General features: G+C 41.9%; 2 protein-coding genes and 1 long non-coding RNA gene across 11 annotated transcripts in view; 1 reads left to right on the top strand and 2 right to left on the bottom strand.

Moving 5' to 3' along the window:
• LOC110499309 (protein kinase C epsilon type) overlaps window positions 1–13,965 on the bottom strand; it is a 158,732-nt gene extending 144,767 nt beyond the window's left edge. For both annotated transcript variants that reach the window (XR_016489481.1, XM_090212943.1), the window contains exon 1: window positions 12,628–13,965. Coding sequence is in view for 1 of the 2 variants with exons in the window: in XM_090212943.1 (XP_090069069.1) it covers window positions 12,628–12,975 (348 nt within the window). In the remaining variant the exon portion in view is untranslated. The remainder of the gene's footprint in view (window positions 1–12,627) is intronic.
• The window catches only part of LOC149974574 (uncharacterized), a 423,285-nt gene that overhangs the window by 330,973 nt on the left and 65,688 nt on the right, over window positions 1–26,624 (bottom strand). The window lies entirely within an intron of this gene.
• srbd1 (S1 RNA binding domain 1) overlaps window positions 17,778–26,624 on the top strand; it is a 107,140-nt gene continuing 98,293 nt past the window's right edge. For 2 of the 8 annotated variants that reach the window (XM_036956128.2, XM_090212942.1), the window contains exons 1-5: window positions 23,265–23,370; window positions 25,045–25,112; window positions 25,256–25,688; window positions 25,986–26,243; window positions 26,493–26,624. The exon at window positions 26,493–26,624 is cut by the window's right edge and continues 35 nt beyond it. In XM_036956128.2, the coding sequence (XP_036812023.2) occupies window positions 25,045–25,112; window positions 25,256–25,688; window positions 25,986–26,243; window positions 26,493–26,624 (891 nt within the window). In that variant the 5' untranslated portion in view covers window positions 23,265–23,370. Of the gene's footprint in view, window positions 17,938–23,249; window positions 23,371–24,506; window positions 24,696–25,044; window positions 25,113–25,252; window positions 25,689–25,985; window positions 26,244–26,492 lie in introns of those variants that run through there. The other 6 variants (XM_036956125.2, XM_036956129.2, XM_036956124.2 and 3 more) reach the window with 6 other exon arrangements.

Genomic DNA, 26,624 nt, shown 5'->3' with positions numbered 1-26,624 from the left:
GAAGGCAGGAAGGGAATAGAAAGGAAATTGTATTGTAAAAAAAACAAGACATTTCCTAAACCCAGGTAAATGGTTAAATTCTGACAAATACTCAACAGTACAAGACCACATTTCCCATTTCATGTGAAATAACAAGTAGTACATGAAGAAGGTTAGGGCACTGCAAGTTAGGGCAATTTGTGCTTCTCCTACCTTTAGGGCATGGAGCTTTTCTAGGGAACACATTGCAGTGCATGACTCAAGAGTGTTGCACACACACCATCTACGCTGCTGAGTGAGTCGGCACCACACAATTGGGACGACAGGTTCAGACGGGTTTGATTGTTTTTGTTTTACGTTGTTGAGCTCCATAATCAGCCTGCCAGGATCTAAGCAACTTTAACGTTCACCCTGAAGAGGAAAATAACAGCTCCCACAGTCAGCCAACCCAGCCATTCTCTTGTGTTGTTGGCGGCAAACCTGCATACTTTGAAATCCAGGTTTTTCAATTTCCACAGTCTCTCAAGCTATTTTTTGTGTGGGATGGAAATAAGTGTCAATATAGCTGTAAGAGTAGTACTGAATCATGGTTTGATGGCTTGTGGAGAGAAAGTATCGTGTTACCAGACCAACCCAAACACAATTTGGAATCCTTATCCTCCTCTACTATAGACCAGTAAGGATGGAATCCCACCAGAAGTTCAGAGAGAGGTCTCTCTCGCTCCGTCACACATGCTCTCACAAAGACACACATACACACACACATTCTCTCTCGCTCCGTTTCTGTCTCTCTCACTTTCACAGTCTGTTACACACACTCACTGGAGTTAAGTCTGATTCAATCTACGTCTCGTGGAAGTAGGTGAAGCAAGCTGGCTGCGTTTTGTGCAAGATATTTTTTGCCACAATATTGCCTCTTGAAAAAAAAGGACAATAGTCACATTGCTCACTGACTGCTCATGCAATGTGAATATTTGTGACTTTTCACAATATAAATATTATATCATAAAGTTTGTGACTGTAGCGTAACTGTGGCAGCCCGACAAATCCAGTATGTGTTGGCTTTGGGAGAGGCAGAGAGGCAGAGAGGCTACGAAGCCTGGGACAAGCTTAGAGACAGGGGAGGCAGAGAGAGGCTACGAAGCCTGGGACTAGCTTAGAGAAAGGAGGCAGAGAAGCAGAGAGAGGCTCAAAAGCCTGGGGCTAACATAGAGACAGGAGGGGCAGAGGCAACTGCTGTCTGGGGATAAGTCAGACAAAGGAGGGGCCCAGACAAAGAGGCCTTCCCAGGCCCACCCCCAGCATACTAAACCACTAAAGTTTACACAGCCGGACAATCTCACGCTTCACTCTTACTAGTACCAACCCTGTTTGAGTAACTGCCTTGACTGAAAGCAAATGAAGACGTTTCAAGTTTCACATTTTTATTGTCACTTGCACAGGTACATTGAATTGCCTTTCTTGCTCATTCAGATACTGCAGCAATCAATATTAGTAGTACTAAGTCAAGTAAAACAAAAACACAGGAGAAAGTAAGTAAACTACTGTATATACATGGTCAGTTCCAGGAACACTACCTATTGTGGACTAAAACTGTATGGAATATATTAGCTAAAATACATGTATCTTGGTCATAGATAGTCTACAATCAGAGTCATATTATACAAACCTCCCGCTAAAGCCTCCTTAATAACCAGTTGTAACAGAAAGTAATGTTTGAGTCAGTATGTGTGTTCCTCAGAAAGTGTGTGTGTGCGCGTGAGAGAGAGAGAGAGAGAGAGAGAGAGAGAGAGAGAGAGAGAGAACTGTCTGTGCATGCATATACCTGCGCGTCTACACTTTCCCACAATGCACAAGTCCAGACAGATTTTTCAAGGAGTCATCGTTGGCATGGCCTCTAAATGCCTTGCTGTTTCGCCATTAGTCATGGAACCCACATGAGCACATCTGTCCCCCAGAGGCCACACCCATCACAGAGGGACAGCCAGCCAATGGGGAGCTCTGTAACCCTGATGACTCAACACATTCACCCACAGTATAACAACATCTGACACCCATGTGTCAGACCTCCATCCATGGCACTACACTACATTTCCAATATAAATTCATATGGATTTCTTATCAGTGAGTTGATTCAGATTGTTTTAAAAGAGAGAGAGAGCGAGAGAGAGAGAAATGATACTCTATATCCTCAGTCACATCAACTGCTGGAAAAAACACCCGCACCTGGCCAGATAGTGAACAAAAATGGAAAGGAGTTTGTGCATCTCTCTCAAACCTTAGGCTTGTATTTTCTTAATTGCAGGATTACAGGGAATACTTTGGGAAGGTTCACCTACTGCTCAGCTCTTGGGACCATTGTTGTCGACTATGCAATCTCAGACTTGGACCCCCCCCTCCCCCTATTAGTGCATTGATTGTCAGACACAGCCACCATTGTCTGACCATTGTCTGACTATTTTTAAAAAGACTTCTCCACCCAAAGACCACACAAACAGAGCCCTGTACACTGATTCATCTAAATAAAACATAAAGATGGGTGCTGAATTGATTTAAATGAGAAAACAGTTTTTATTTTGAAACCTCAAAAAGAGAAATGGTTTGATGCTGAATGTAATCTCAGAAGGAAAAAATGTAGATCTTTAACAAATAGAAAATATCACCAACCATAGGATAGACACATTCCTCAACACAATTGTGAAACATTGAAAGAATACTAAAACAAAACCTAAGATGGAAGAAATGGAAAGATGATTTTGAAACTCTCTGGAAGAATAGCATCAGAAGACCTTACTTTAAATCCCACAAAATATGCAAGAAAAACTCAGTTCCCTAGAACACACAATTGAAAACATCCAGAACCCAATTGATGACCAAATTACACACGCTGAACTTTTGAAGAAAATACAAAGCATTAAACCTGGAAAGACATGTGGCCCTGACAGCATCCTGAATGAAATGCTGAAACACACGACTCCTGAGCTGCAGGATGCCTCATTAAAACTATTCAACCTGCTTTTGGAGAGTGGCTACTTCCCTGATATTTGGAACCAGTGGCTCATATTTAAAAAAGGTAATAAATTAGACCCTAATAACTATAGCGGAATATGTGTCACCAGTAACATGGAGAAACTGTTCTGCTGTATTCTCAATGACCAAATACAGACCTTCCTCATACAACATAACGCTCTCAGCAAAACACTAATTGGCTTCCTACCCAAATACAGAACAACAGACCACATACACACATTACAAACACTAATAAACCAGCATGTTCATCAGAAAAGCAGAGGAAAAGTATTTGCATGTTTTGTTGATTTTAAGAATTCTTTTGATTCCATATGGCATGATGGATTATATTACAATACACACAAAAGCAGCACTGGGGGTAAAGTATATGACATCATAAAATCTATTTACTTGAACAACATGTAAACTCAGCAAAAAAAGAAACACCCATTTTCAGGACCCTGTCTTTCAAAGATAATTCGTAAAAATCCAAATAGCCTCACAGATCTTCCTTGTAAAGGGTTTAAACACTGTTTCCCATGCTTGTTCAATGAACCATAAACAATTAATGAGTAGCACCTGTGGAACGGTCGCTAAGACACTAACAGCTTACAGACGGTAGGCAATTAAGGTCACAGTTATGAAAACTTAGGACACTAAAAAGGCCTTTCTACTGACTCTGAAAAACACCAAAAGAAAGATGCCCAGGGTCCCTGCTCATTTGCGTGAATGTGCCTTAGGCATGCTGCAAGGAGGCATGACGACTGAGGCAGCAACAACTGCCCGAGTTACACCAGGAATGCACAATCCCTCAATCAATGCTCAGACTGTCCGCAATAGGCTGAGAGAGGCTGAACTGAGGGCTTGTAGGCCTGTTGTAAGGCAGGTCCTCACCAGACATCACCGGCAACACAGTTGCCTATCGGCACAAACCCACCGTCGCTGGACCAGACAGGACTGGCAGAAAGTGCTCTTCACTGAGGAGTCGAGGTTTTGTCTCACCTGGGGGGATGGTCAGATTCGGGTTTATCGCCGAAGGAATGAGCATTACACTGAGGCCTGTACTCTGGAATGGGATCGATTTGGAGGTGGAGGTTCCGTCATGGTCTGGGGGAGGTGTGTCACAACATCATGGGACTGAGCTTGTTGTCATTGCAGGCAATCTCAACGCTGTGCATTACAGGGAAGACATCCTCCTCCCGAATGTGGTACCCTTCCTGCAGGCTCATCCTGACATGACCCTCCAGCATGACAATGCCACCAGCCATACTGCTCGTTTTGTGCGTGATTTCCTGCAAGACAGGAATGCCAGTGTTCTGCCATGGCCAGCGAAGAGCCCGGATCTCAATCCCATTGAGCACATCTGGGACCTGTTGGATCGGAGGGTGGGACCATTCCCCCCAGAAATGTACGTGAACTTGCAAGTGCCTTGGTGGAAGAGTGGGGTAACATCTCACAGCAAGAACTGGCAAATCTGGTGCAGTCCATGAGGAGATGCACTGCAGTACTTAATGCAGCTGGTGGCCACACCAGATACTGACTGATACTGACCAGTTACTTTTGATATTGACTCCCTCTTTGTTCAGGGACACATTATTCCATTTCTGTTAGTCACATGTATGGAGAACTTGTTCAGTTTACGCCTCAGTTGTTGAATCTTGTTATGTTCATACAAATATTTACAAATGTTGAGTTTGCTGAAAATAAACGCAGTTGACAGTGAGAGGACGTTTCTTTTTTTGCTGAGTTTAGTATTAAACTGAACAATAAAATAACAACATTTTTTAAACAAGGGCGAGGGGTGCGACAAGGGTGCAGTTTAAGTTCAACCCTGTTCAACATCTACATCAACGAACTAGCAGTGATGTTGGACTGATCTGCAGCCCCTGGATTCACACTCAAAGATGAGGAGCCCAGATTTCTGCTCTACGCAGATGACCTTATCTTACTGTCACCAACAGAGCAAGGTCTACAGGAACAACTGCACATTATTTGGGAATACAGCAGACACTCCTTTAAATTAGGAAATAACAAGGTTGAACTACCTGGGACTAAATATCAGTGCTTCAGGTCGATTTGGTCTGGCAGTGAATGCACTCAAAGAAAAAGTCTGCGAAACATTTTACTTCATAAAAAAAACATTCTCAAAAATGAATATTCCTATCCAAATCTAACGCAAAATATTCAATATTGTAATTTTACCAATTGCACTGTATGGAAGTGTAACACTCATCAAAATGGGTAGACCAAGGTGCAGCGTGATTTGGGTTCATCATATTTTATTTAAATGTGAACCAGTAACAAAACAATAAAGAGAAACAAACAAACAAACGTACAGCCTTGTAGGGCTCAAAAGCAACAATACAAAAACAAGATCCCACAAACAACAGGTGGGAAAGGCTACCTAAATATGATCCCCAATCAGAGACAACGATAGACAGCTGCCTCTGATTGGGAACCATACCAGGCCAACATAGAAATACAAAAACTAGACTACACATAGAAATAATAAACTAGAACACCCCCCAGTCACACCCTGACCTACTCCACCATAGAAAATAAAAGCTTTCTATGGTCAGGACGTGACAGGAAGCGAGGTTTGGGGTCCAATCTGTAATTACGATGATAAGAATTGGAAGAAAAACTCTATAGAAAATCTACATACAGAATTATGCAGAATTATCCTAAATATCCCAAAGAAAGTACCAAATAATGCATGCAAAGTGGAACTCGGAAGATTCCCTTTAATTTAATATAAAAAAGAACCCATTAATTTTAGCATCATATTGCCCCAAAACATCCTTACAATTCAAAGCATTGAAAACCCATGAGCTGAACCTTGAAAAGAGTCCCCTTTGTCAGCTTTTAAAAACACTAAACAACCTTAATATCTAAACACACAGGGAAATCAATCAAATTGTTTCAGGAATTAAAATATCTCTGCTCTGTCAGAGATAAAGAGACAGATCCTGATCAAATACAGGTTCAGTGACAACCAACTAGCTATAGAAAAAGAGACACACAAAACGACATGGCCATCCAAAAAGGAGTGTCTATGTGGTCACGCACGACAGCGGAAGTAGAAACAGAGATGTACTTCTTCCTCTACTGTGAGAAATACTTCCAAATAACACAATCTTTTTAAAATAAATATCTAAAGCCGGACGTACCAGTGACTCGCTCAATTTGGAAGTGGTCAGATGACGCAGATGCTAAGCTACAGGACTGTTTTGCTAGCACAGACTGGAATATGTTCCGGGACTCATCCAATGGCATTGAGGAGTATACCACATCAGTCACCGGCTGTGTACCTAACCATAAACATCAATGTCTTTCTTTAAAATCAATACACAAATATATATTTTTAAACCTGCATATTTAGTTAATATTGCCTGCTAACATGAATTTATTTTAACTAGGGAAATTGTGTCACTTCTCTTGCGTTCCGTGCAAGCAGAGTCAGGGTATATGCAGCAGTTTGGGTCGCCTGGCTCGTTGCGAACTGTGTGAAGACCATTTCATTCCTAACAAAGACCGTAATGAATTGGCCAGAATTGTACATAATTATGACATAACATTGAAGGTTGTGCAATGTAACAGCAATATTTAGACTTAGGGATGCCACCCGTTAGATAAAATACGGAACGATTCCGTATTTCACTGAAAGAATAAACGTTTTGTTTTTCGAAATGATAGTTTCCAGATTTTACCATATTAATGACCTTCTGTGTGTTATTATGTTATAATTAAGTCTATGATTTGATATTTGAACAGCACTGTTGGCAAACAGCACTTTCGTACATTTGCCAACAGCTCTTCGCTGTGCTTCAAACATTGAGCTGTTTATGACTTCAAGCCTATCAACTCCCGAGATTAGGCTGGTGTAACCGATGTGAAATGGATAGCTAGTTAGCGGGGTGCGTGCTAATAGCGTTTCAATCGGTGATGTAATTCGCTCTGAGACCTTGAAGTAGTTGTTTCCCTTGCTCTGCAAGGGCCGCGGCTTTTGTGGAGCGATGGGTAACAATGCTTTGAGGGTGGCTGTTGTCGATGAGCCAAGGTAGGGACGAGGAGAGGGACGGAAACTATACTGTTACACTGGCAATACTATAGTGCCTATGAGAACATCCAATAGTCAAAGGTATTTGAAATACAAATGGTATAGAGTGAAATAGTCCCATAATTCCTATATTAACTACAACCTAAAACTTCTTACCTGGGAATATTGAAGACTCATGTTAAAAGGAACCACCAGCTATCATATATTCACACATCACATGTTCTGAGCAAGGAACTTAAACGTTAGCTTTCTTACATATTGCACATATTGCACTTTCACTTTCTTCTCCAACACTTTGTTTTTGCATTAATTTGCATTATTTAAACCAAATGTTTCCTTATTTATTTGAGGCTAAATTGATTTTATTGATATATTATATTAAGTTAAAATAAAAGTGTTAATTCAGAATTGTTGTAATTGTCATTATTACAGATAAATAAATAACCGTCCGATTAATCGGTATTGGCTTTTTTGGTCCTCCAATAATCGGTATTGGCGTTGAAAAATCATATTCGGTCGACCGCTATGCCCTCTGGAGAACCATCGAAAAGGCAAAGCATCAATACAGGACTGAGATTGAATCCTTTTACACCGGCTCCGACGCTCGTCAGATGTGGCAAGGCTTGCAAACTATTACAGACTACAAAGGGAAGCCTAGTCGGGAGCTGCCCAGTGACACGAGCCTACCATATGAGCTAAATTACTTCTATTCGTGCTTCAAGGCAAGCAACACTGAAGCATGCATGAGAGCACCAGCTGTTCCGGATGACCGTGTGATCGTGCTCGCTTTAGCCGATGTGAGTAAGACCTTTAAACAAGTCACAAGGCCGCAGGGCCCATACGGATTACCAGGACGTGTATTCACATCAACACCATTATCCCAGAAACCCTAGACTCACTCCAATTTGCATACCGCCCCAACAGATCCACAGACAACACAATCTCTATTGCACTCCACACTGCCCTTTCCCACCGGGACAAAAGGAACACCTACGTGAGAATGCTGTTCATTGACTACAGCTCAGCGTTCAACACCATAGTGCCCTTAATTAAAGCTCATCACAAAGCTAAGGACCCTGGGACTAAACCCTTCCCTCTGCACCTGAATCCTGGACTTCCTGACGAGCTGCCCCCAGGTGGTAAGGGTAGGCAACAAAAGGAGGAGGGGCGTGGACTACAGGAAAAGGAGGGCCGAGCACGCCCCCATTCTTATCGACGGGTTGTAGTGGAGCAGGTTGAGAGCTTCCAGTTCCTTGGTGTCCACATCACCAACAAACTATCATGGTCCAAACACACCAAGACAGTTGTGAAGAAGGCACGACAACACCTATTCCCCATCAGTAGACTGAAAATATTTGGCATGGGTCCTCAAATAGTTCTACAGCTGCACCATCAAGAGCATCACCGCCTGGTGTGGCAACTGCTCGGCCTCCGACCGCAATGCGCTACAGAGGGTAGTGCTTAAGGCCCAGTACATCACTGGGGCCAAGCTTCCTGCCACCCAGGACCTCTATTATTTTTTTATTTAACCTTTATTTAACTAGGCAAGTCAGTTAAGAACAAATTCTTATTTACAATAACGGCCTTCCCCGGTCAAACCCTAACCCGGTCGACGCTGGGCCAATTGTGTGCCACCCTATGGGACTCCCAATCATGGCTGGTTGCGATACAGCCCAGAATCGAACCAGGGTCTGTAGTGATAAAGGCCTCTAACACTGAGATGCAGTGCCTTAGACCACTCGGGAACCCTATACCAGGCAATATCTGAGGAAGGCCATTAAAACTGCCAAAGACTCCAGTCACCCTAGTCATAGACTGTTCTCTCTGCTACTGCACGGCAAGCGGTACTGGAGCGCCAAGTCTAGGTCCAAAAGGCTTCTTAACAGCTTCTACCCCCAAACCGTAAGACTGCTGAACAGCTAATCAAATGGCTATCCGGACTATTTGCAGTGACTCCCTCTTTTTTATGCTGCTGCTACTTGCTGTTACTATCTATGCATAGTCACTTTACTCCTACCTACATGTACACTACTGTTCAAAAGTTTGGGATAACTTTGAAATGTACTTGTTTTTGAAAGTAAAGCACATTTTTTGTCCATTAAAATTACATCAAATTGATCAGAAATACAGTGTAGACATTGTTAAGGTTGTAAATGACTATTGTAGCTGGAAACGGCATTTTTTTTAATGGTATATCAAAATAGGCGTACAGAGGCCCATTATCAGCAACCATCACTCCTGTGTTCCAATGGCACGTTGTGTTAGCTAATCCAAGTTTATCATTTTAAAAGGCTAATTGATCATTAGAAAAACATTTTGCAATTATGTTAGCACAGCTGAAAACTGTTGTGCTGATATTCTTAACTCTTATTTTTCTTAAAACTGCATTGTTGGTTAAGGGCTTGGAAGTAAGCATTTCACGGTAAGGACTACTACACCTCTTGTATTCGGCATGTGACAAATACAATTTTATTTTATTGATCTCAATTCCCAACTTCTATGCATTTACTAATGACATAAAGCTGGTAATTATTCCGGATGTGAAAGAAAGCGCAAATATTACTACCAGATATTTATATTATAGCCTGAGGGACATCCCATGACCATTAATTCCCTGAAGTATGTACATTGTATACAACTTGGTCATTACTTTACTTTACTTTAATTACGTTACTTCAAAGACTCAATCATGGACACACTGACTGACAGTTCTGGCTGCTTTGTGTGATGTATTGTTGTCTCTACCTTCTTGCCCTTTGTACTGTTGTCTGTGCCCAATAATGTTTGTACCATGTTGTGCTGCTACCATGCTGTTGTTATGTTGTGTTGATACCATGCTGTGTTGTCATGTGTTGCTGCCTCATTATGTTGTTTTTTTTATGCCTCTCTTTATGTAGTGTTGTGTTGTCTCTCTTGTTGTGATGTGTGTTTTGTCCTATATTTATATTGTATTTATTATTATTTTTTAATCCCAGGCCTCAGTCCCCGCAGGAGGCCTTTTGCCTTTTGGTAAAAGGTCATTGTAAATAACAATTTGTTCTTAACTGACTTGCCTAGTTAAATAAAGGTTAAATAAAAATAAAATAAATAATACATAGTGTAACCATCATCCATGTACATTAGCTATTATTTAAAAATATATATGTTTAAATATTTCAACCGAAGATTACAGAATACAACAGTTGTAGTGTTGTACCTGTATACATGATTGTATGTACTATTATTATTACTACTGATATTAACTGTATGACATTATCCTCATGGCATTGTACTGTATTTACTGAAATGCTGTACCACTATACTGCTTTGGCAATATCTACAAATTGTATTTCATGCCAATAAAGCAATCTGAATATGGGAGAGCGAGAGAGCGTGCGAGAGAGAGAGGGAGAGACAGTCAGAGAGAGAGAGAGAGAGATAGAGGGGCTTCTTTCTGAGGTCATGGAGACATGACCTCAGAAAGAATTAAATGAAAAGGTAAAATATTAAAGAAGTGGTAAAGTGAAAGCAAGTGCACGGAAGCTGTACATACAGAAGGAGCAAAGAGAGACGGAAAGAAAGGACCCAGAGAGCAATGCTGTTTAAGTCAGAATAGGAAAACAGTCTCCATCTAGAATCCATACCCAATTCTCAGCACCAACACCACTAAACAGACATTTTGCAACCAGGGAGGCGATCTACAAACTACTTAGTAGGGACCCTTTCATCCAGCCGAGCACACAGCGCCTTTAGCCCTATGAGCCAAGCACAGCCTCTTCAGCCAGACATGCGAGCAGATGACATAGCCTGGTCCATCAACGTCAGCAAAGAACATTCCCAGCCTGACAAGCCAAACACAGACACAACCCTTATTGCCATGAGCCTCCCAGGCCCGTCCAAAAACAGTTTTACTGTACCTCCTCCAATCCATAATGGACCTGATAGAGTCTAATCAATAATCCAAACTCCCGCCTGCCTCAGACAAACTGTCAAGAGTGAACCTGCAAGTAAGCATTTCATTGTACTGTGTACATATGACAAATAAACTTGACAACAAAGACAAGAGATTCCTCTTCAGCCTGTACTGTATGTGGAGGCTGTCTGTCAGTAGAGAACAGAGCACACCGATCCACCTGCCACGCCGAGGCCAGGAGAACAGCTTCAGAGTGCTGCCCTGCGCCTTTTGTTGTTGTTTTGCCGTTCTAGTTCTGGGTCAGTGGTTCACCATGAAAGGAAACACTACTCACAAGAGGAGCAAAGCCACCCAGTATTTATGAAAAGGTTCCTCCCTCACAGGGAAAGTGTTACTGGACAGTATTACTGTGAATATACCCTTTATAATAATATGTCCATGTTACCCATCTTACCACTGATTATCAGCAATGAGAATACATGATTTTATTATTTTAAGCTTTTGTTCCTGTCTATGTTAGTACAATCAGCATTGTTTTTATTGACCTAACAGCTCTTTAGTTCTTATGTATGTGGTCAACTGGGCACTGAACACATACAGTTAAATCTAATACTGTAATTTCATATTTCTTAACAATGTTTTAGTGGATTTATGATGTTTGTATTATGTTGGGCAGTGTATGTGAAATGTGGTAGTCAGGACAGATGCTGATATTTGCATGTCCTTGGCCGGGCCTGGAACATGTAGGGATATACAGATTTCCTAAAATCATAACCTATTTCTCCTCAGTGAACCTCACACACTCTCCTATAGTGAAAATCCTGAGGAAGTTGTGCCTACGTTGATCACATGATCCAATCTATGTCACATGATCCAAGTTAAAGTCTCCTCATAATCCAAGAATCATGTCAGCATGTTTTGTGTGTTGGACATAGCATTGATAATCTCATTTGGTGGACAATTGAAGATTTAGAGAAACCACATGTGCATAACTCTTCATTAGGTGTAGCCTAATATGTTGCATGTCTTCTCAAATGAGTCTGCAGCTGCTTATCTTATAAGAGAGCATATGGCCTTAAGGAAACCTCATGATTCCAGTATTTAACTGGAAGGCTGTGAAAGAGAGACTTCTCTGTGTGCATTTTCTTCTCTGTGTCCATCTCAAGGGCATCATGGTTTCCAAGACAGGCAAATGACCAATCAATTGCAAGTTATGTTACTGGCTCAGAAGCAGCTCTGTCAGTGAGACCCATAGCTGACTGGCCTTGTCATCCCACATTGGATTTTAACGCACTGTTGCTTTTGACATGGAAACGTTGCTTTTCTCAGAATGCAGGCCCACATCGCAGCTGATAGGAATATTTATGACCTGCTTGTAAGCGCAGTCCTCTGCACCGTTCCTACGAAACAGGGTTATATGCGCATGTTACCAGTGGCCTAGAGAAGTATCAAAGCGCCAGGAAACTAACCGTGGATGCCAGCCAGGGGGTTTTGTGAGGATGGTGTTGTTGATGATGATAAAGTAACATTAGTTATAGGTCTAGACTGTTTTGCCAAATAATAATGGAGACTTTGTATAATTTATTCTAATCGTAAAGGCATCAGGATGCTGAGGGTGAGGTGAAAACAATTTGGTAAAAAGGCACTATGTGCAAGGAGCACCAAATAATAACGGGACATAGCCTACCCATTCCTCGTAGTGCTTACTGCCATTCTGCAATATATCTTCAAACTGTATGATGCAGTTAGCCACGAAATCGTCATATCCAATTGGCGCGTCGTGAAACACCGACAGTTCGATTTTCCTTCCGTCATGCACCTCCGTAACGAACTCGTCGTTCCACGCAGGGCTGTTGGTTTTCTGTTTGGTGGAGGTTTGGCCCACACGCGAGTCATCCACGTTTAGTGCGATGTAGGTGTCTAGGAGAAAAGTCTGGGTTTTTGGGCCAACCGCATGCCTGAGAGACCAAGCCGTCGGTTTCAAGTCCAACGCCTCACAAATCTTGATCTTCAATAACCCATTGAAAACCACCATTGCGGTGATGTAATCCTCTTCAATGGGCTTTGGAACAAGAATGGTTGTTTACAATATATTCCTTTAACCCAGCCACTTCAACGGGTCATAAATAATTTAGCCTAGTTTTATGTAGCGTTTGAATCCTCAAAATAAGACCACGGACTGAATGGTTTTTCAAAGAGGTTGTGACTTGAATATAAGGGGAAAATGCCGTCCCGTGTCACTCTATCACACACGTACCAATCGGATGCTTATCAGTCGTTTTGAAACAGTCCAGAGACAGTAAATGTTCTTGTTTTTGCCCTTTAACAGTTTCGGTTTTCACAATGATAATCCACATTTGGGTTTTAACCAGACAAAGCCTTTCTTCTGAATATAATTAATACACGTTTTGAGAAGCGTATACGCAGGAAAAATATGACCATGCAGCAGTTGGGATATCAACAGCCTACCCAAACCGCAACCCGACAGAGCAAAATATATCAAAGATATCTATCCTCTGCAACTCCACTAGGCTCTGGAAACACTCGTATTCCACTGTTGGAAGATAGGGCGACTCCTGCCCTCCTTGCAGTGCATTTGGGATGTTTCCCAAACAGGCTACTCGACTTGTGAATAGCTCAAGCAATGTATAGTTGCAGGTCGACTCTAGGTTGTGGTTTTCTTGGTTTCTGTTCGCTCCTTATCCTCCCAGGATGTTCTCTCGCCGTTGCTGTTCTTGGTTTCCTGCAGACCTACCTCTTCTCCCCCCCGACCGTCTAAACGCTGCTGCAGGAAATGCGCAAAACACGTCAGTTTCTCGGCGCGCCGCGTCTTGTCTATGCCAGATGGGGGAGTGCGACGCAACAGTCAGTGTAGGCGAGCCGACCAGGCTGTCAGGACATAGGCGCATCCCAAGTGTTCAAGTGATAGACACTGGGATATTATTTTATGGAGTAGGCCTACTCATTCCATTTCGGGAACATATCGGGGAGGCTCATCGCGGATGGGGTTATAAATACTGTTATAAACAGGGACTATTGCATCAAATACATACATGGAAAAGGGGTGGATCATCGGGGTGGTTCGGTATGTCTGGAATTTGCAACATATGATTATTTTAGCCTACTTGATATAAAACTGACTGTTGCACCTGAAATGCACCCATAGCTATAACAACAATACTTGATCTATATTTCAAAACCATATCGTCGCGGATGAATATGATGATCAAAAGATGACATGAATGACAATACACACGGTTTTAGCATTGGGTAAACCATAGGAAATGTAATTATTCTGGATTTCTTTGTTACCTGATTAATAACCCATAAAATGTGAAGAGAGACCACATTTTCCTAATATCTACATTTAAATGTATCCATAAATAAAGCGTGTATGACCCAGCAGTGCATCCCTATTGTCTGGCCTATAACATCAAACGTCTAATTTATCGACCTTGACACAAGAAAAGCAATGTAAAAAAGCAATGTGGTGCTATGGTTGATACAGACCAGGCAAAGTTTGCGACCACATATCATTGAGGTTTGTGTGGAAATTCCCTTCAGTGTTGCATGTCTGTCTGCTACAAATGCACCACATTTAGGCTGCGTTTGCAGTGCAAGCTGGCGTTTCATTTTTTAGTGTATGGCTCCACCATGTGGAAGGAATGAGGTGTCTGCACAGTTAGGCCAATGCAAGAATAGTGGAACATTGAATTCACTATGACAACTAGGCTTGGCCATATCAATATTGTAACAGCACACAAACTCAGAGAACAACAGATGCCCATACAGTGTAATCAGAAAGTATTCAGACCCATTCATTTTTCCCACATTTTGTTACATTACAGGCTTGTTCTAAAATGGATTACATTAATGTTTTCACTCATCAGTCTACATACAGTACCATCACGACGAAACGAAAACAGTTTTTTAGCATTTTTTTTTTAGATAAAAACAGAAATACCTTATTTACATAAGAATTCAGACCCTTTGCTATGAGACTCGAAATTGAGTTCAGGTGCATCCTGTTTCCAATTATCATCCTTGAGATGTTTCTACAACTTGATTGGAGTCCACCTGTGGTAAATTCAATTGATTGGACATGATTTGGGAAGGCACACACCTGTCTATATAAAAAGGTCCCACAGTTGACAGTGCATGTCAGAGCAAAAACCAAGCCACGAGGTCGAAGGAATTGTCCATAGAACTCCGAGACAGGATTGTGTTGAGGCACAGATCTGGGAAAGGGTTCCAAAAAATGTCTGCAGCATTGAAGGTCCCCAAGAACACAGTGGCCTCCATCATTCTTAAATGGAAGAAATTTGGAACCACCAAGACTCTGCCTAGAGCTGGCTGCCTGGCCAAACTGAGCAATAGGGGGAGAATGGCTGTAGTCAGGGAGGTGACCAAAAACCCGATGGTCACTCTGACAGAGCTCCAGAGTTCCTCTGTGGAGATGGAAGAACATTCCAGAAGGACAACCATCTGTACAGAACTCCACCAATTAGGCCTTTATGGTAGAATGGCCAGACAGAAGCCACTCCTCAGTAAAAGACACATGGCAGCCCGCTTGGAGTTGCCAAATGGCACCTAAAGGACTCTCAGACCATGAGAAACAAGATTCTCTGGTCTGATGAAATCAAGATGGAACTCTTTGGCCTGGAACCATCCTTACGGTGAAGCATGGTGGTGGCAGCATCATGCAGAGCGGGTGTTTTTCAGCAGCAGGGACTGGGAGACTAGTCAGGATCGAGGAAAAGATGAACCGAGCAAAGTACAGAAAGACCCTTGATGAAAACTTGCTCCAGCGCTCTCAGGACCTCAGACTTGGGCTAAGATTCATCTCACCTTTTTTGTATGCTATTTTAATGTATGAGAATTAACCAATGATATCAGGCCACACCCAGGCCATGATTACAGACATCTGTGTGTCTTTTGACACTATATAAATGAGTCATCCCACAGTGTTTGTCATTATACCCTGATGAAGACAGCTTGTCTGTCGAAACGTTGGACATAAATATTTTTGCATCTGAGCACCTAGAGTGTGCGGCTCTCCGCTTGAGAGGATCTGCAGAGAAGAATGGAATAAATTCCCTAAATACAGGTGTGCCAAGCTTGTACCATCATACCCAAGAAGACTCAAGGCTGTAATCACTGCCAAAGGTGCTTCAACAAAGTAGGTCTGAATACAAAGGGTCTGAATACTTTTGAATACTGAATACTATTTTTATAAATTTGCAAAAATATCAAAAAACTTGTTTTTGCTTTGTCATTATGGGGTATTGTGTTCAGATTGATGAAAGGGAAAACGATTTATTCAATTTTAGAATAAGGCTGTAACCTAACAAAATGTGGGAAAAGTCAAGGGGTCTGAATCCTTTCCAAAGACACTGTATCATCAGTTGAAACGTCTTTCCTACCTGGTACCCTACCGTTCTTCTGTGAGCTGCTCCATGCCACAACCATGAGAGCTGCATGCTCTTGCTGCCTTCAGATGAAACTAGGCTATGTGTGTTATTGTTTTAGGCATGCCAGTTAAGAACAAATGATTATGTACAATGACGACCTAACCCATAACTACATAATTGATTAACTGTATACCTCCACTACACTACTTTGATACACATCAAGCAGACTGAGGGTAGTGGGTATATGGTCTGGTGCAATGTTCCGTCTAAACTGCGTGCCGCCGGCACACAGTAGCCCTGAGACTGCTGCACAGCTCCCCAGGACTGCAACACAGAAGAAATATCAGCTCAGGAGATATAACTTCACTCAACTTTCTAGAGCAGTGGTCACCAACCAAACGGTCAATCTCCAAGGCATCCCTAGTTGATCGCCAAACATTTCTGTAAAAAAAACAATGATAAAGCTTGTACCCAAGAAGGCAAAGATAACTGAACTAAAAGACTCGCCCCGTAGCACTCACTTCTGTCATCATGAAGTGCTTTTAGAGACTAGTCAAGGATCATATCACCTCCAAATTACCTGCCACCCTAGGCTCATTTCAGTTTGCATACCTCTCTAAAAGGTCCACAGACGATGCAATCACCATCACACTGCATACTGCCCTATCCCATCTGGACAAGAGGAACACCTAGTTAAGAATGCTGTTCACTGACTACAGCTCAGCATTCAACACCATAGTACACTCCACCTTATCGTTAAGCTGGAGGCCCTGGATTTCAACCCCACCATTTGCAATTGGGTCCTGGACTTTCTGACGCGGCTCCCCCAGGTGGTTAAGGTAGGAAACAACATCTCCACTTCACTGACCCTCAACACTGGGGCTCCACAAAGATGCGTGCTCAGCCCCCTCCTGTACTCCCTGTTCACCCATGACTGCGTGGTCATGCACGCCTCCAACTCAATCATCAAGTTTGCAGACGACACAATAGTAGTGGGCGTGATTACCAACAATGACGAGAATCGAAGTGTGGTGTCAGGAAAACAATCTCTTACTCAACGTCAACAAAATACAGCATATCGAAACAAAACGACCTCACTGCTACAGTACTGTTTTTAATTGGTAAATGTTGCATAGGCTTACATTTTTTAAGTAATGTTAAAAAAATCTAGGCTTACATTTTGACTCAGAAACGGTTGGTGACCACTGTTCTGGAGTTTTCCCTGTTAACACTATCAACGTTTCCCTTTACTGTGGCAATTGTGATCTTTTCAACGCAATATTAGACACTTTCAATACACCATATCGAAACAAAACGAGCTATGCAAGAGATTGTTTTGTAGGCAGAACGCATCAGAGTAGGATTTTATTGCATTGACATGCACGACTCAGCCGATACTCTACAGACCAGTGCAGTTTAACCAATCAGAGCTGCAGTAGGCCTATATGCAAATGATTAATTTCCATACATGGATCTGCGCTATTTACAGAACTGGTACGCCGTCCAGCTGGTGGCGGTAATGCACCATTAACATTGGATGCCAACCGCCGTTAAACCCCATCGAAGAAGAAGACTTTAAACTGGCCGTGAGTAGATATGCTCGTTTTGAGATCAGAGCGAGAGCTCCATGTAGCTAGCTACATGTGCATATTTTGTACAAGTTATTTGCTAGTTAGTGAGTTATTAGCCCAGTTATAGATACTTTGTATTCAGCCATAGGGGAGTGAATGCTTCCTACAAGAGCACAACACGTACATTTCTAGACATCTTTGAAAAGCAAGTCCGGTAAAGGGCTTTGTTTTGTCTTAAAGGGGCAGTGTTGTATTTTGAGACGGGTTTGAATAAGCTAAGTAGCCAAAAGGCAAAGGGTAACATAATTTGTCTGATTCTCTGTAGTAATGGTATGGGAATAATAATGCATTTGATTCTTTTAGTGTTTTTTTTGTTGCATCAAACAACACTATATTTTCAGTGACCTTGTCTGAAGGACAAGCCCTGCATGTTTTTTTCAAAAGTCTCTTGGAATGTAGGCCTACATTGAACACCACAAGTTGGCTGCTACTGTAGGCTGAATGATAGAACAGCTATTTCCATGTTAAAATGTAATGGGATGCATTTTCTCCATTGATTGTGATGGTAGGCCACTCTGGTAGGCCTACATTATAATCAAATAGCCACAATAGTCTACTTGGCCACTGTTAAAACTGTAACTTAAAACGGGTACAGTCTCAGTGTTCACAGTAAACGCTCACTGGAAGTTGCACAGAATTTCACAACGTTCAAGTTTGTGTTCGGCAGACCTGAAATTTGCTCAGTGATGGAAAAAAATTGAGGGACAATTGGTGTGGTGTATACCTGTGTATAGCCTCCACTACACACCTGGCCCTTGTGTTTTACAAGAAATGCACTCCTACATGAGTGTGCTGGTATTATGGTTGCTGTCCTTTCAGAATCACAAACCTGTCACACACTGAAGACCTATAGGTTCACCACTGTCCTAACCTGTCACACTGAAGGTCTGTAAGGTTCACCACTGTACTAACCTGTCACACACTGAAGACCTATAGGTTCACCACTGTCACACACTGAAGGCCTATAGGTTCACCACTGTACTAACCTGTCACATACTGAAGACCTATAGGTTCACCACTGTACTAACCTGTCACATACTGAAGACCTATAGGTTCACCACTGTACTAACCTGTCACACTGAAGACCTATAGGTTCACCACTGTCACACACTGAAGACCTATAGGTTCACCACTGTACTAACCTGTCACACTGAAGGCCTATAGGTTCACCACTGTACTAACCTGTCACATACTGAAGGTCTATAGGTTCACCACTGTCACACACTGAAGACCTATAGGTTCACCACTGTCACACACTGAAGACCTATAGGTTCACCACTGTACTAACCTGTCACACTGAAGACCTATAGGTTCACCACTGTACTAACCTGTCACACACTGAAGACCTATAGGTTCACCACTGTCACACACTGAAGACCTATAGGTTCACCACTGTACTAACCTGTCACACTGAAGACCTATAGGTTCACCACTGTACTAACCTGTCACACACTGAAGACCTATAGGTTCACCACTGTCACACACTGAAGACCTATAGGTTCACCACTGTACTAACCTGTCACACTGAAGACCTATAGGTTCACCACTGTGCTAACCTGTCACACACTGAAGACCTATAGGTTCACCACTGTACTAACCTGTCACACACTGAAGGCCTATAGGTTCACCACTGTCACACACTGAAAACTTATAGGTTCACCACTGTACTAACCTGTCACACTGAAGGTCTATAAGTTTTGGGATATTTTTCAACGAAAGTAAAGGACATGTTATGAGTAAAGTAGGAAGCCCAGTTTTCAATAGGCAATGAGAAATTAATGTTTCAGGGAAGGAGTGTATATACAGTTGAAGTCGGAAGTTTACATACACCTTAGCCAAATACATTTAAACGCAGTTTTTCACAGTTCCTGACATTTAATCCTTGTAAAAATTCCCTGTCTTAGGTCAGTTAGGATCACCACTTTATTTTAAGAATGTGAAATGTCAGAATATTAGTAGAGAGAATTATTTATTTAAGCTTTTATTTCTATCATCACCTTCTCAGTGGGTCAGAAGTTTACATACACTCAATTAGTATTTGGTAGCATTGCCTTTAAATTGTTTAACTTGGGTCAAATGTTTCGGGTAGCCTTCCACAAGCTTCCCAAAATAAGTTGGGTAAATTTTGGCCCATTCCTCCTGACAGAGCTGGTGTAACTGAGTCAAGTTTGTAGGCCTCCTTGCTCGCACACGCTTTTTCAGTGCTGCCCACAAATGTTCTATAGGATTGAAGTCAGGGCTTTGTGATGGCCACTCCAATATCTTGACTTTGTTTTCCTTAAGCCATTTTGCCACAACTTTGGAAGTATGCTTAGGGTCATTGTTCATTTGGAAGACCCATTTCCGACCAAGCTTTAACTTCCTGACTGATGTCTTGAGATGTTGCTTCAATATATCCACATAATTGTCTTACCTCATGATGCCATCTATTTTGTGAAGTGCACCAGTCCCTCCTGCAGCAAAGCACCACCACAAAATGATGCTACCACCACTGTGCTTCACGGTTGGGATGTTGTTCTTCGGCTTGCATTCCTCCCCCTTTTTCCTCCAAACATAACGATGGTCCGTTCTATTTTTGTTTCCTCAGACCAGAGGACATTTCTCCAAAAAGTTCAATCTTTGTCCCCATGTGCAGTTGCAAACCGTAGTCTGGCTTTTTTATGGAAGTTTTGGAGCAGTGGCTTCTTCCTTGCTGAGCGGCCTTTCAAGTTTTGTTGATATAGGACTCTTTACTGTCGATATAGATACTTTTGTACCTGTTTCCTCCAGCATCTTCACAAGGTCCTTTGCTGTTGTTCTGGGATTGATTTGCACTTTTCGCACCAAAGTACGTTAATCTCTAAGAGACAGAACGCGTCTCCTTCCTGAGCGGTATGATGGTTGCGTGGTCCCCATGGTGTTTATACTTGCGTACTATTGTTTGTACAGATGAATGTGGTACCAGCCAACAAGTGCTCAGCATATGTGGGAACTCCTTTAAGACTGTTGGAAAAGCATTCCAGGTGACTACCTCATGAAGCTGGTTGAGAGATGGTCAAGAGTGTGCAAAGCTGTCAGAGCAAAGGGTGGCTACTTTGAAGAATCTAAAATCAATTTTGATTTGTTTAACACTTTTTTGGGTTACTACATGATTCCATATGTGTTATTTCATAGTTGTGATGTCTTCACTATTATTCTACAATGTAGAAAATAGTAAAAATAAAGAAAAACCCTTGAATGAGGTGTTTAAATTTTTCACTGGGACTGTATGTATGTACAGTGGGGCAACAAACTATTTAATCAGCCACCAATTGTGCAAGTTCTCCCACTTAAAAAGATGAGAGGCTTGTAATTTTCATCATAGGTACACTTCAACTATGACAGACAAAATCAGGAAAAAAATCCAGAAAATCACATTGTAGGATTTTTAATGAATTTATTTTCAAATTATGGTGGAAAATAAGTATTTGGTCAATAACAAAAGTTTATCTCAATACTTTGTTATATACCCTTTTTTGGCAATGACAGAGCTCAAACGTTTTCTGCAAGTCTTCACAAGTTTTTCACACACTGTTGCTGGTCCTGGTCCCTTTGCAGAAAAACAGCCCCAAAGCATGATGTTTCCACCCCCATGCTTCACGGTAGGTATGGTGTTCTTTGGATGCAACTCAGAATTCTTTGTCCTCCAAACACAACAAGTTGAGTTTTTACCAAAAAGTTATATTTTGGTTTCATCTGACCATATGACATATGACATTCTCCCAATCTTCTTCTGGATCATCCAAATGCTCTCTAGCAAACTTCAGACGGGCCTGGACATGTACTGGCTTAAGCAGGGGGACACGTCTGGCACTGCAGGACTTGAGTCCCTGGCGGCGTATGTATTACTGATGGTAGGCTTTGTTACTTTGGTACTAGCTCTCTGCAGGTCATTCACTAGGTCCCCCCGTGTGGTTCTGGGATTTTTGCTCACTGTTCTTGTGATCATTTTGACCCCACGGGGGTGAGATCTTGCGTGGAGCCCCAGATCGAGGGAGATTATCAGTGGTCTTGTATGTCTTCCATTTCCTAATAATTGCTCCCACAGTTGATTTCTTCAAACCAAGCTGCTTACCTATTGCAGATTCAGTCTTCCCAGCCTGGTGTAGGTCTACAATTTTGTTTCTGGTATCCTTTGACAGCTCTTTGGTCTTGGCCATAGTGGAGTTTGGAGTGTGACTGTTTGAGGTTGTGGACAGGTGTCTTTTATACTGATAACACGTTCAAACAGGTGCCATTAATACAGGTAACGAGTGGAGGACAGAGTAGCCTCTAAAAGAAGAAGTTACAGGTCTGTGAGAGCCAGAAATCTTGCTTGTTTGTAGGTGACCAAATACTTATTTTCCACCATAATTTGCAAATAAATTCATTAAAAATCCTACAATGTGATTTTCTGGATTTTTTCCCCCTCATTTTGTCTGTCATAGTTGAAGTGTAACTATGATGAAAATTACAGGTTTCTCATCTTTTTAAGTGGGAGAACTTGCACAATTGGTGGCTGACTAAATACTTTTTTGCCCCACTGTATGTATATGCCATTCATTCATACAAGGATACACTTTCATGCTCGGGTTAGGACCTCCATATTGTAGCTTATAGAGACCACAACTGATGTATTAAAACATCTACTTTAGTTAAGATACAAACATCATGAAGCATATAACACAATCAATTAATTTGACTTCATGAAAATATGTTTTTTGGACCTAACTTGCATGCCACTTTTTCCATGTGGTTCTTTCTCCATGAAATTATGATCTCTTCCTAAATATTTGGTCACATTATTAATTTTCGTATGGTTTCCTAGAAACAAGGGGTTGCTCAACTAACCTTTTGGCTCAATTTACTCCACTCTCCCATTGAAGAACTATACATCAAACACTTAATCCAGATGTAGCCTGTTGCAAATAAAGGCAATAGGGTCAATATAGTAAGGATTTTTCGAAATACGCTTAAATAGGTGCCTAAAAATGTTGCCTTTTCTCATGAGATATTTTGCATTCTGCATTTTAGTGTAGCTCAAAGTAATATTCTTTGGAATAATTGCCTATTATTGCATTCCTTTAAATGTGATTCAGAATAGACTACACCATTTTCATCATAGGGTGTTTTTCTCGTTGTGAGTACTAATACACTGAAGTACAATGTTACTTACTATAATACAACGTTTTATAAGTAGTATATTGTAAAGAGTTGATATGACTTAGTGTCCCTCTGTACAAATAGATTGACGGAAGTGATCCTAAACTATGATTGGATGAGCCCTATCACGTCACGTGTTGGCGGAAGTAGCAAGAGAATCGTTTGCCAGATGTTTTGCAACATGGCTGTATTGCTTAGAAGCTCTTCCAATTGAAAAACACTATCAACGTGAGTAGCTTGTTGTACTGTTGTTTAAAAAACTGCTAAACATATTTTAATCGTCAATGCAACACTAACCAATGTTTTCATAATGTAGCTATAGGCCTACGCCGAGGGAGACAAATCACTCTGGTGACACTCGCGCCAGATTTGAATGAATGATGCTACCCGGCCGTTAGCTTAAATTAATACAAATTGTAATTTAAATGGATAGTTGCGGGAAGAAGCTACCCGGCCGTAGCAGAGGTTGGGCCAGAATGATTTTGCAGCGAAGGGCAACGTGTTCAACTACTAGTTATTTAACTGCAGGCCTCTGCAACCAATACTGTTATAATCATAGCTATTACACTAGAGACATGACGAACCTTTTCCACGAGAGAGACAGAGCGTTCCATTTCCATCTTAACGGTCGCGCTATCAGAGATCCTTAGTACGTCCCTAACCCTCATTGAAGTAAAAAATGGTTAGGCAAGGTTTAAGGTTAGTGCATGGGGGGGGGTTTATGGACATCTCAAGTATCCCGTATGGGGTACTAACGTTAGCTTGGAACTACCCTCTTCGGACTGGGGTGTAATCTTTACGCCGATTCTGTTGCAAAACGTTTTGGAAAAGAAACCATTCACTCCAAAAGTAAAACGAGAGTTTATATTGGACAAAATCAGGTAGGTCCCTCCCCGTTTCGTTCCGTTTGCAGTTTGATACTTAAACGGTAATTGGTTTCCGTAATCAATACACACACACCTGATGCTCTCCTGAAAATAAGTAGTCCTAGTATGTGGTGTTATGTTGTATAGTATACATGCTGATCATTGCTCCCCATATTGCTACCAAGTTCCCCAGTTATCTGTGTAACTCAAGTTTATGATGTATCTACAGTTTGTACATGTATTTTGTTTTCGAGTGCTTACTGTGTATTTGTTCTTGTTTGTTTCCGTTTCTCGGGCTATAACTTACTATGAGGCGCGGACGTGTGCGTGGTTTTGAGTGGTCAAGGTATTTCTACCAGTGTCCTGTAAGGGCTGATGAGGAGAGTGTGTGGGTACTTATTAAATACAGCCATCTCAGTAGGCCTAGGACTAGCAGTAGGCTTTTGCAAGTCCTTTTTACCCATCACACCTCAATTACCCATCACACCTCAAGGCTGCGTAAGGGCTATTTGACCAAGGAGGAGAGTGATGGAGTGCTGCATCAGATGACCTGGGCTCTACAATCACCCAACCTCATCCCAATTGAGATGTTTTGGGATGAGTTGGACTGCAGAGTGAAGGAAAAACAGCCAATAAGTGCTCATTATATGTGAGAACTCATTCAAGACTGTTGAAAAATAATTCCAGGTGAAGCTGGTTGAGAGATTGCCACGAGTGTGCAAAGCTGTCATCAAGGCAAAGGGTGGCTACTTTGAAAAATCTAAAATATATTTTGATTAACACTTTTTTTGCTTGCTACATGATTCCATATGTGTTATTTCATAGTTTTGATGTCTTCAATGTTATTCTACAATGTAGATAATAGTAAAAATAAAGAACCCTTGAATGAGTAGGTGGTTCAACTTTTGACTGGTACTGTATATGACACAGCAGTATTGATAGTGTTGGCTTAGGCTATTACGCCTTTGTTTGATTTGACAGTAAGAGTGGGTTTGGTAATGGTTAAAAATTAAATGTTGATTATATCTCTCACCAGATGCAACGGCGAACTCGCACAGTTAAAGTCTACACAGAAAAGACAACAGATGGAGATTCCGATGAACTGTGAGTTTTAACATAAGTCAGGAATCGTGTATGGAATTCATTTGATAAAATTGTTGTTGTTTTGTGTGTATTCTAAAGCTTCTGTATTCACAGTTTCCCTTTTGATCAGTTTTCCATAACACAAGCCTCTGTTCCCTTAGTAGTCCACACACTCAGTCAGCGAGTGAAGATGAGACTGAAGAATGGCAGCCAGAATCCAAGGCCCCCAAGAGGCAGCAGAAAGCTCAGCCAAGCGAGAAGAAACCAGCGGTGAAGAGGCAGGCTAAACCTAAAGAGCCCAAGGAATCCAAACCCAAAGTCCCACGCAAACCAGTGGAGAGGAAGCCCCGAGCTCCCAGAGCCCCTAAAGCTCCCAGAGCCCCTAGAGCCCCTAAAGCTCCCAAACCCCCTAAAACTCCCAAACCCCCTAAACCTCCCAAACCCCCTAAAGAACCCAAACCCCCTAAAGCTCCCAGAGCAACAAAAGGAGGTAAAAAGCAGCAAGCTCTGTTAGAGGAAGAGGCTGGAGGAGCCAATCAGACTAACTCCATCTGTGACGCAGCGGAGTCACAGCAGTCAGGCAGGGTCAAGGAGGAGGTAAGAGTCATGGAAACTCTCCACCTGTTTAGTGAGCTTTTATTACGCTAGTAACAATATTGTGTTCATTTGGTTAGACATTACTTGCTTTGCAATTGCATTAATGGAGTTGAGTGATTTTTGTTATTACAGTGGTATAGGGACTTAGTGGTACAGTGTAATACGAACTGCTCAACATGATTTCTATGAAATTATTACACATTTGGCTGTACATAATGGTAGACACCTCACTGACTGACTTCACCGCTTGTTATATCAGGTAAGTGTTTATATACTCCTCCAATGGATGTCTTTCAGAGACTGTCCTTCATTGTGCCTGATGGATCCTGCAACGACAACATGTCCAGAGCAGGGGGCAGGTGGTCCGAGGGGCCGTCCTCCAGCCATCAGCCTTATGGGGTGAAGAAGGAAGAGCCTGAGGAGGACTTTGCGTTTGATGAGCCTTCTCTGAAGAGACAGAAGACCAGCAGTGCCCCTCAGGGCAGGCCCACCAGACTGCCCACCTCAGGAAGAGCCTTTGGAGAAGACCTGAACATGAACTGGGACCTTATTCAAGTAAGTCCTTTGAGTAATTCAACAACAAACCATCATTTTCAGCTCTAACCTAAATAAACTGAACAGTTGCTATACTGTTGTGCCAAACCACCAAATATGTAAATAGCTGGTCTGACTGAATGGCACCCTAAAATTGTCTGCAAAATAGTTGACCATTGCAATCAATGTATGTTTCTTCATTAATGTAGTATTATTCACATGGTACTTTGATTCCTCTGTGATGCAGCATTCTCCTCTGTGTGTTGTCAGTTGCTGTCTGAGAGGACAGGAGTGGAGCAGTGGGTGTGTTTGAACATTTCCCAGCTCTTCAGAGAGGAGAACACCATTCCCTTTATAGTGCGCTACAGGAAAGAGATGATAAACCACATGGACGCAGATGCC

The sequence above is a fragment of the Oncorhynchus mykiss genome, chromosome 20 (assembly GCF_057628025.1).
Source record: "Oncorhynchus mykiss isolate SJ-2025 chromosome 20, ASM5762802v1, whole genome shotgun sequence".
Lineage (NCBI taxonomy): Eukaryota > Metazoa > Chordata > Actinopteri > Salmoniformes > Salmonidae > Oncorhynchus > Oncorhynchus mykiss.
The sequence above is the reverse complement of the archived record's forward strand: the minus strand, read 5'-3'. Positions and strand labels throughout refer to the sequence as shown.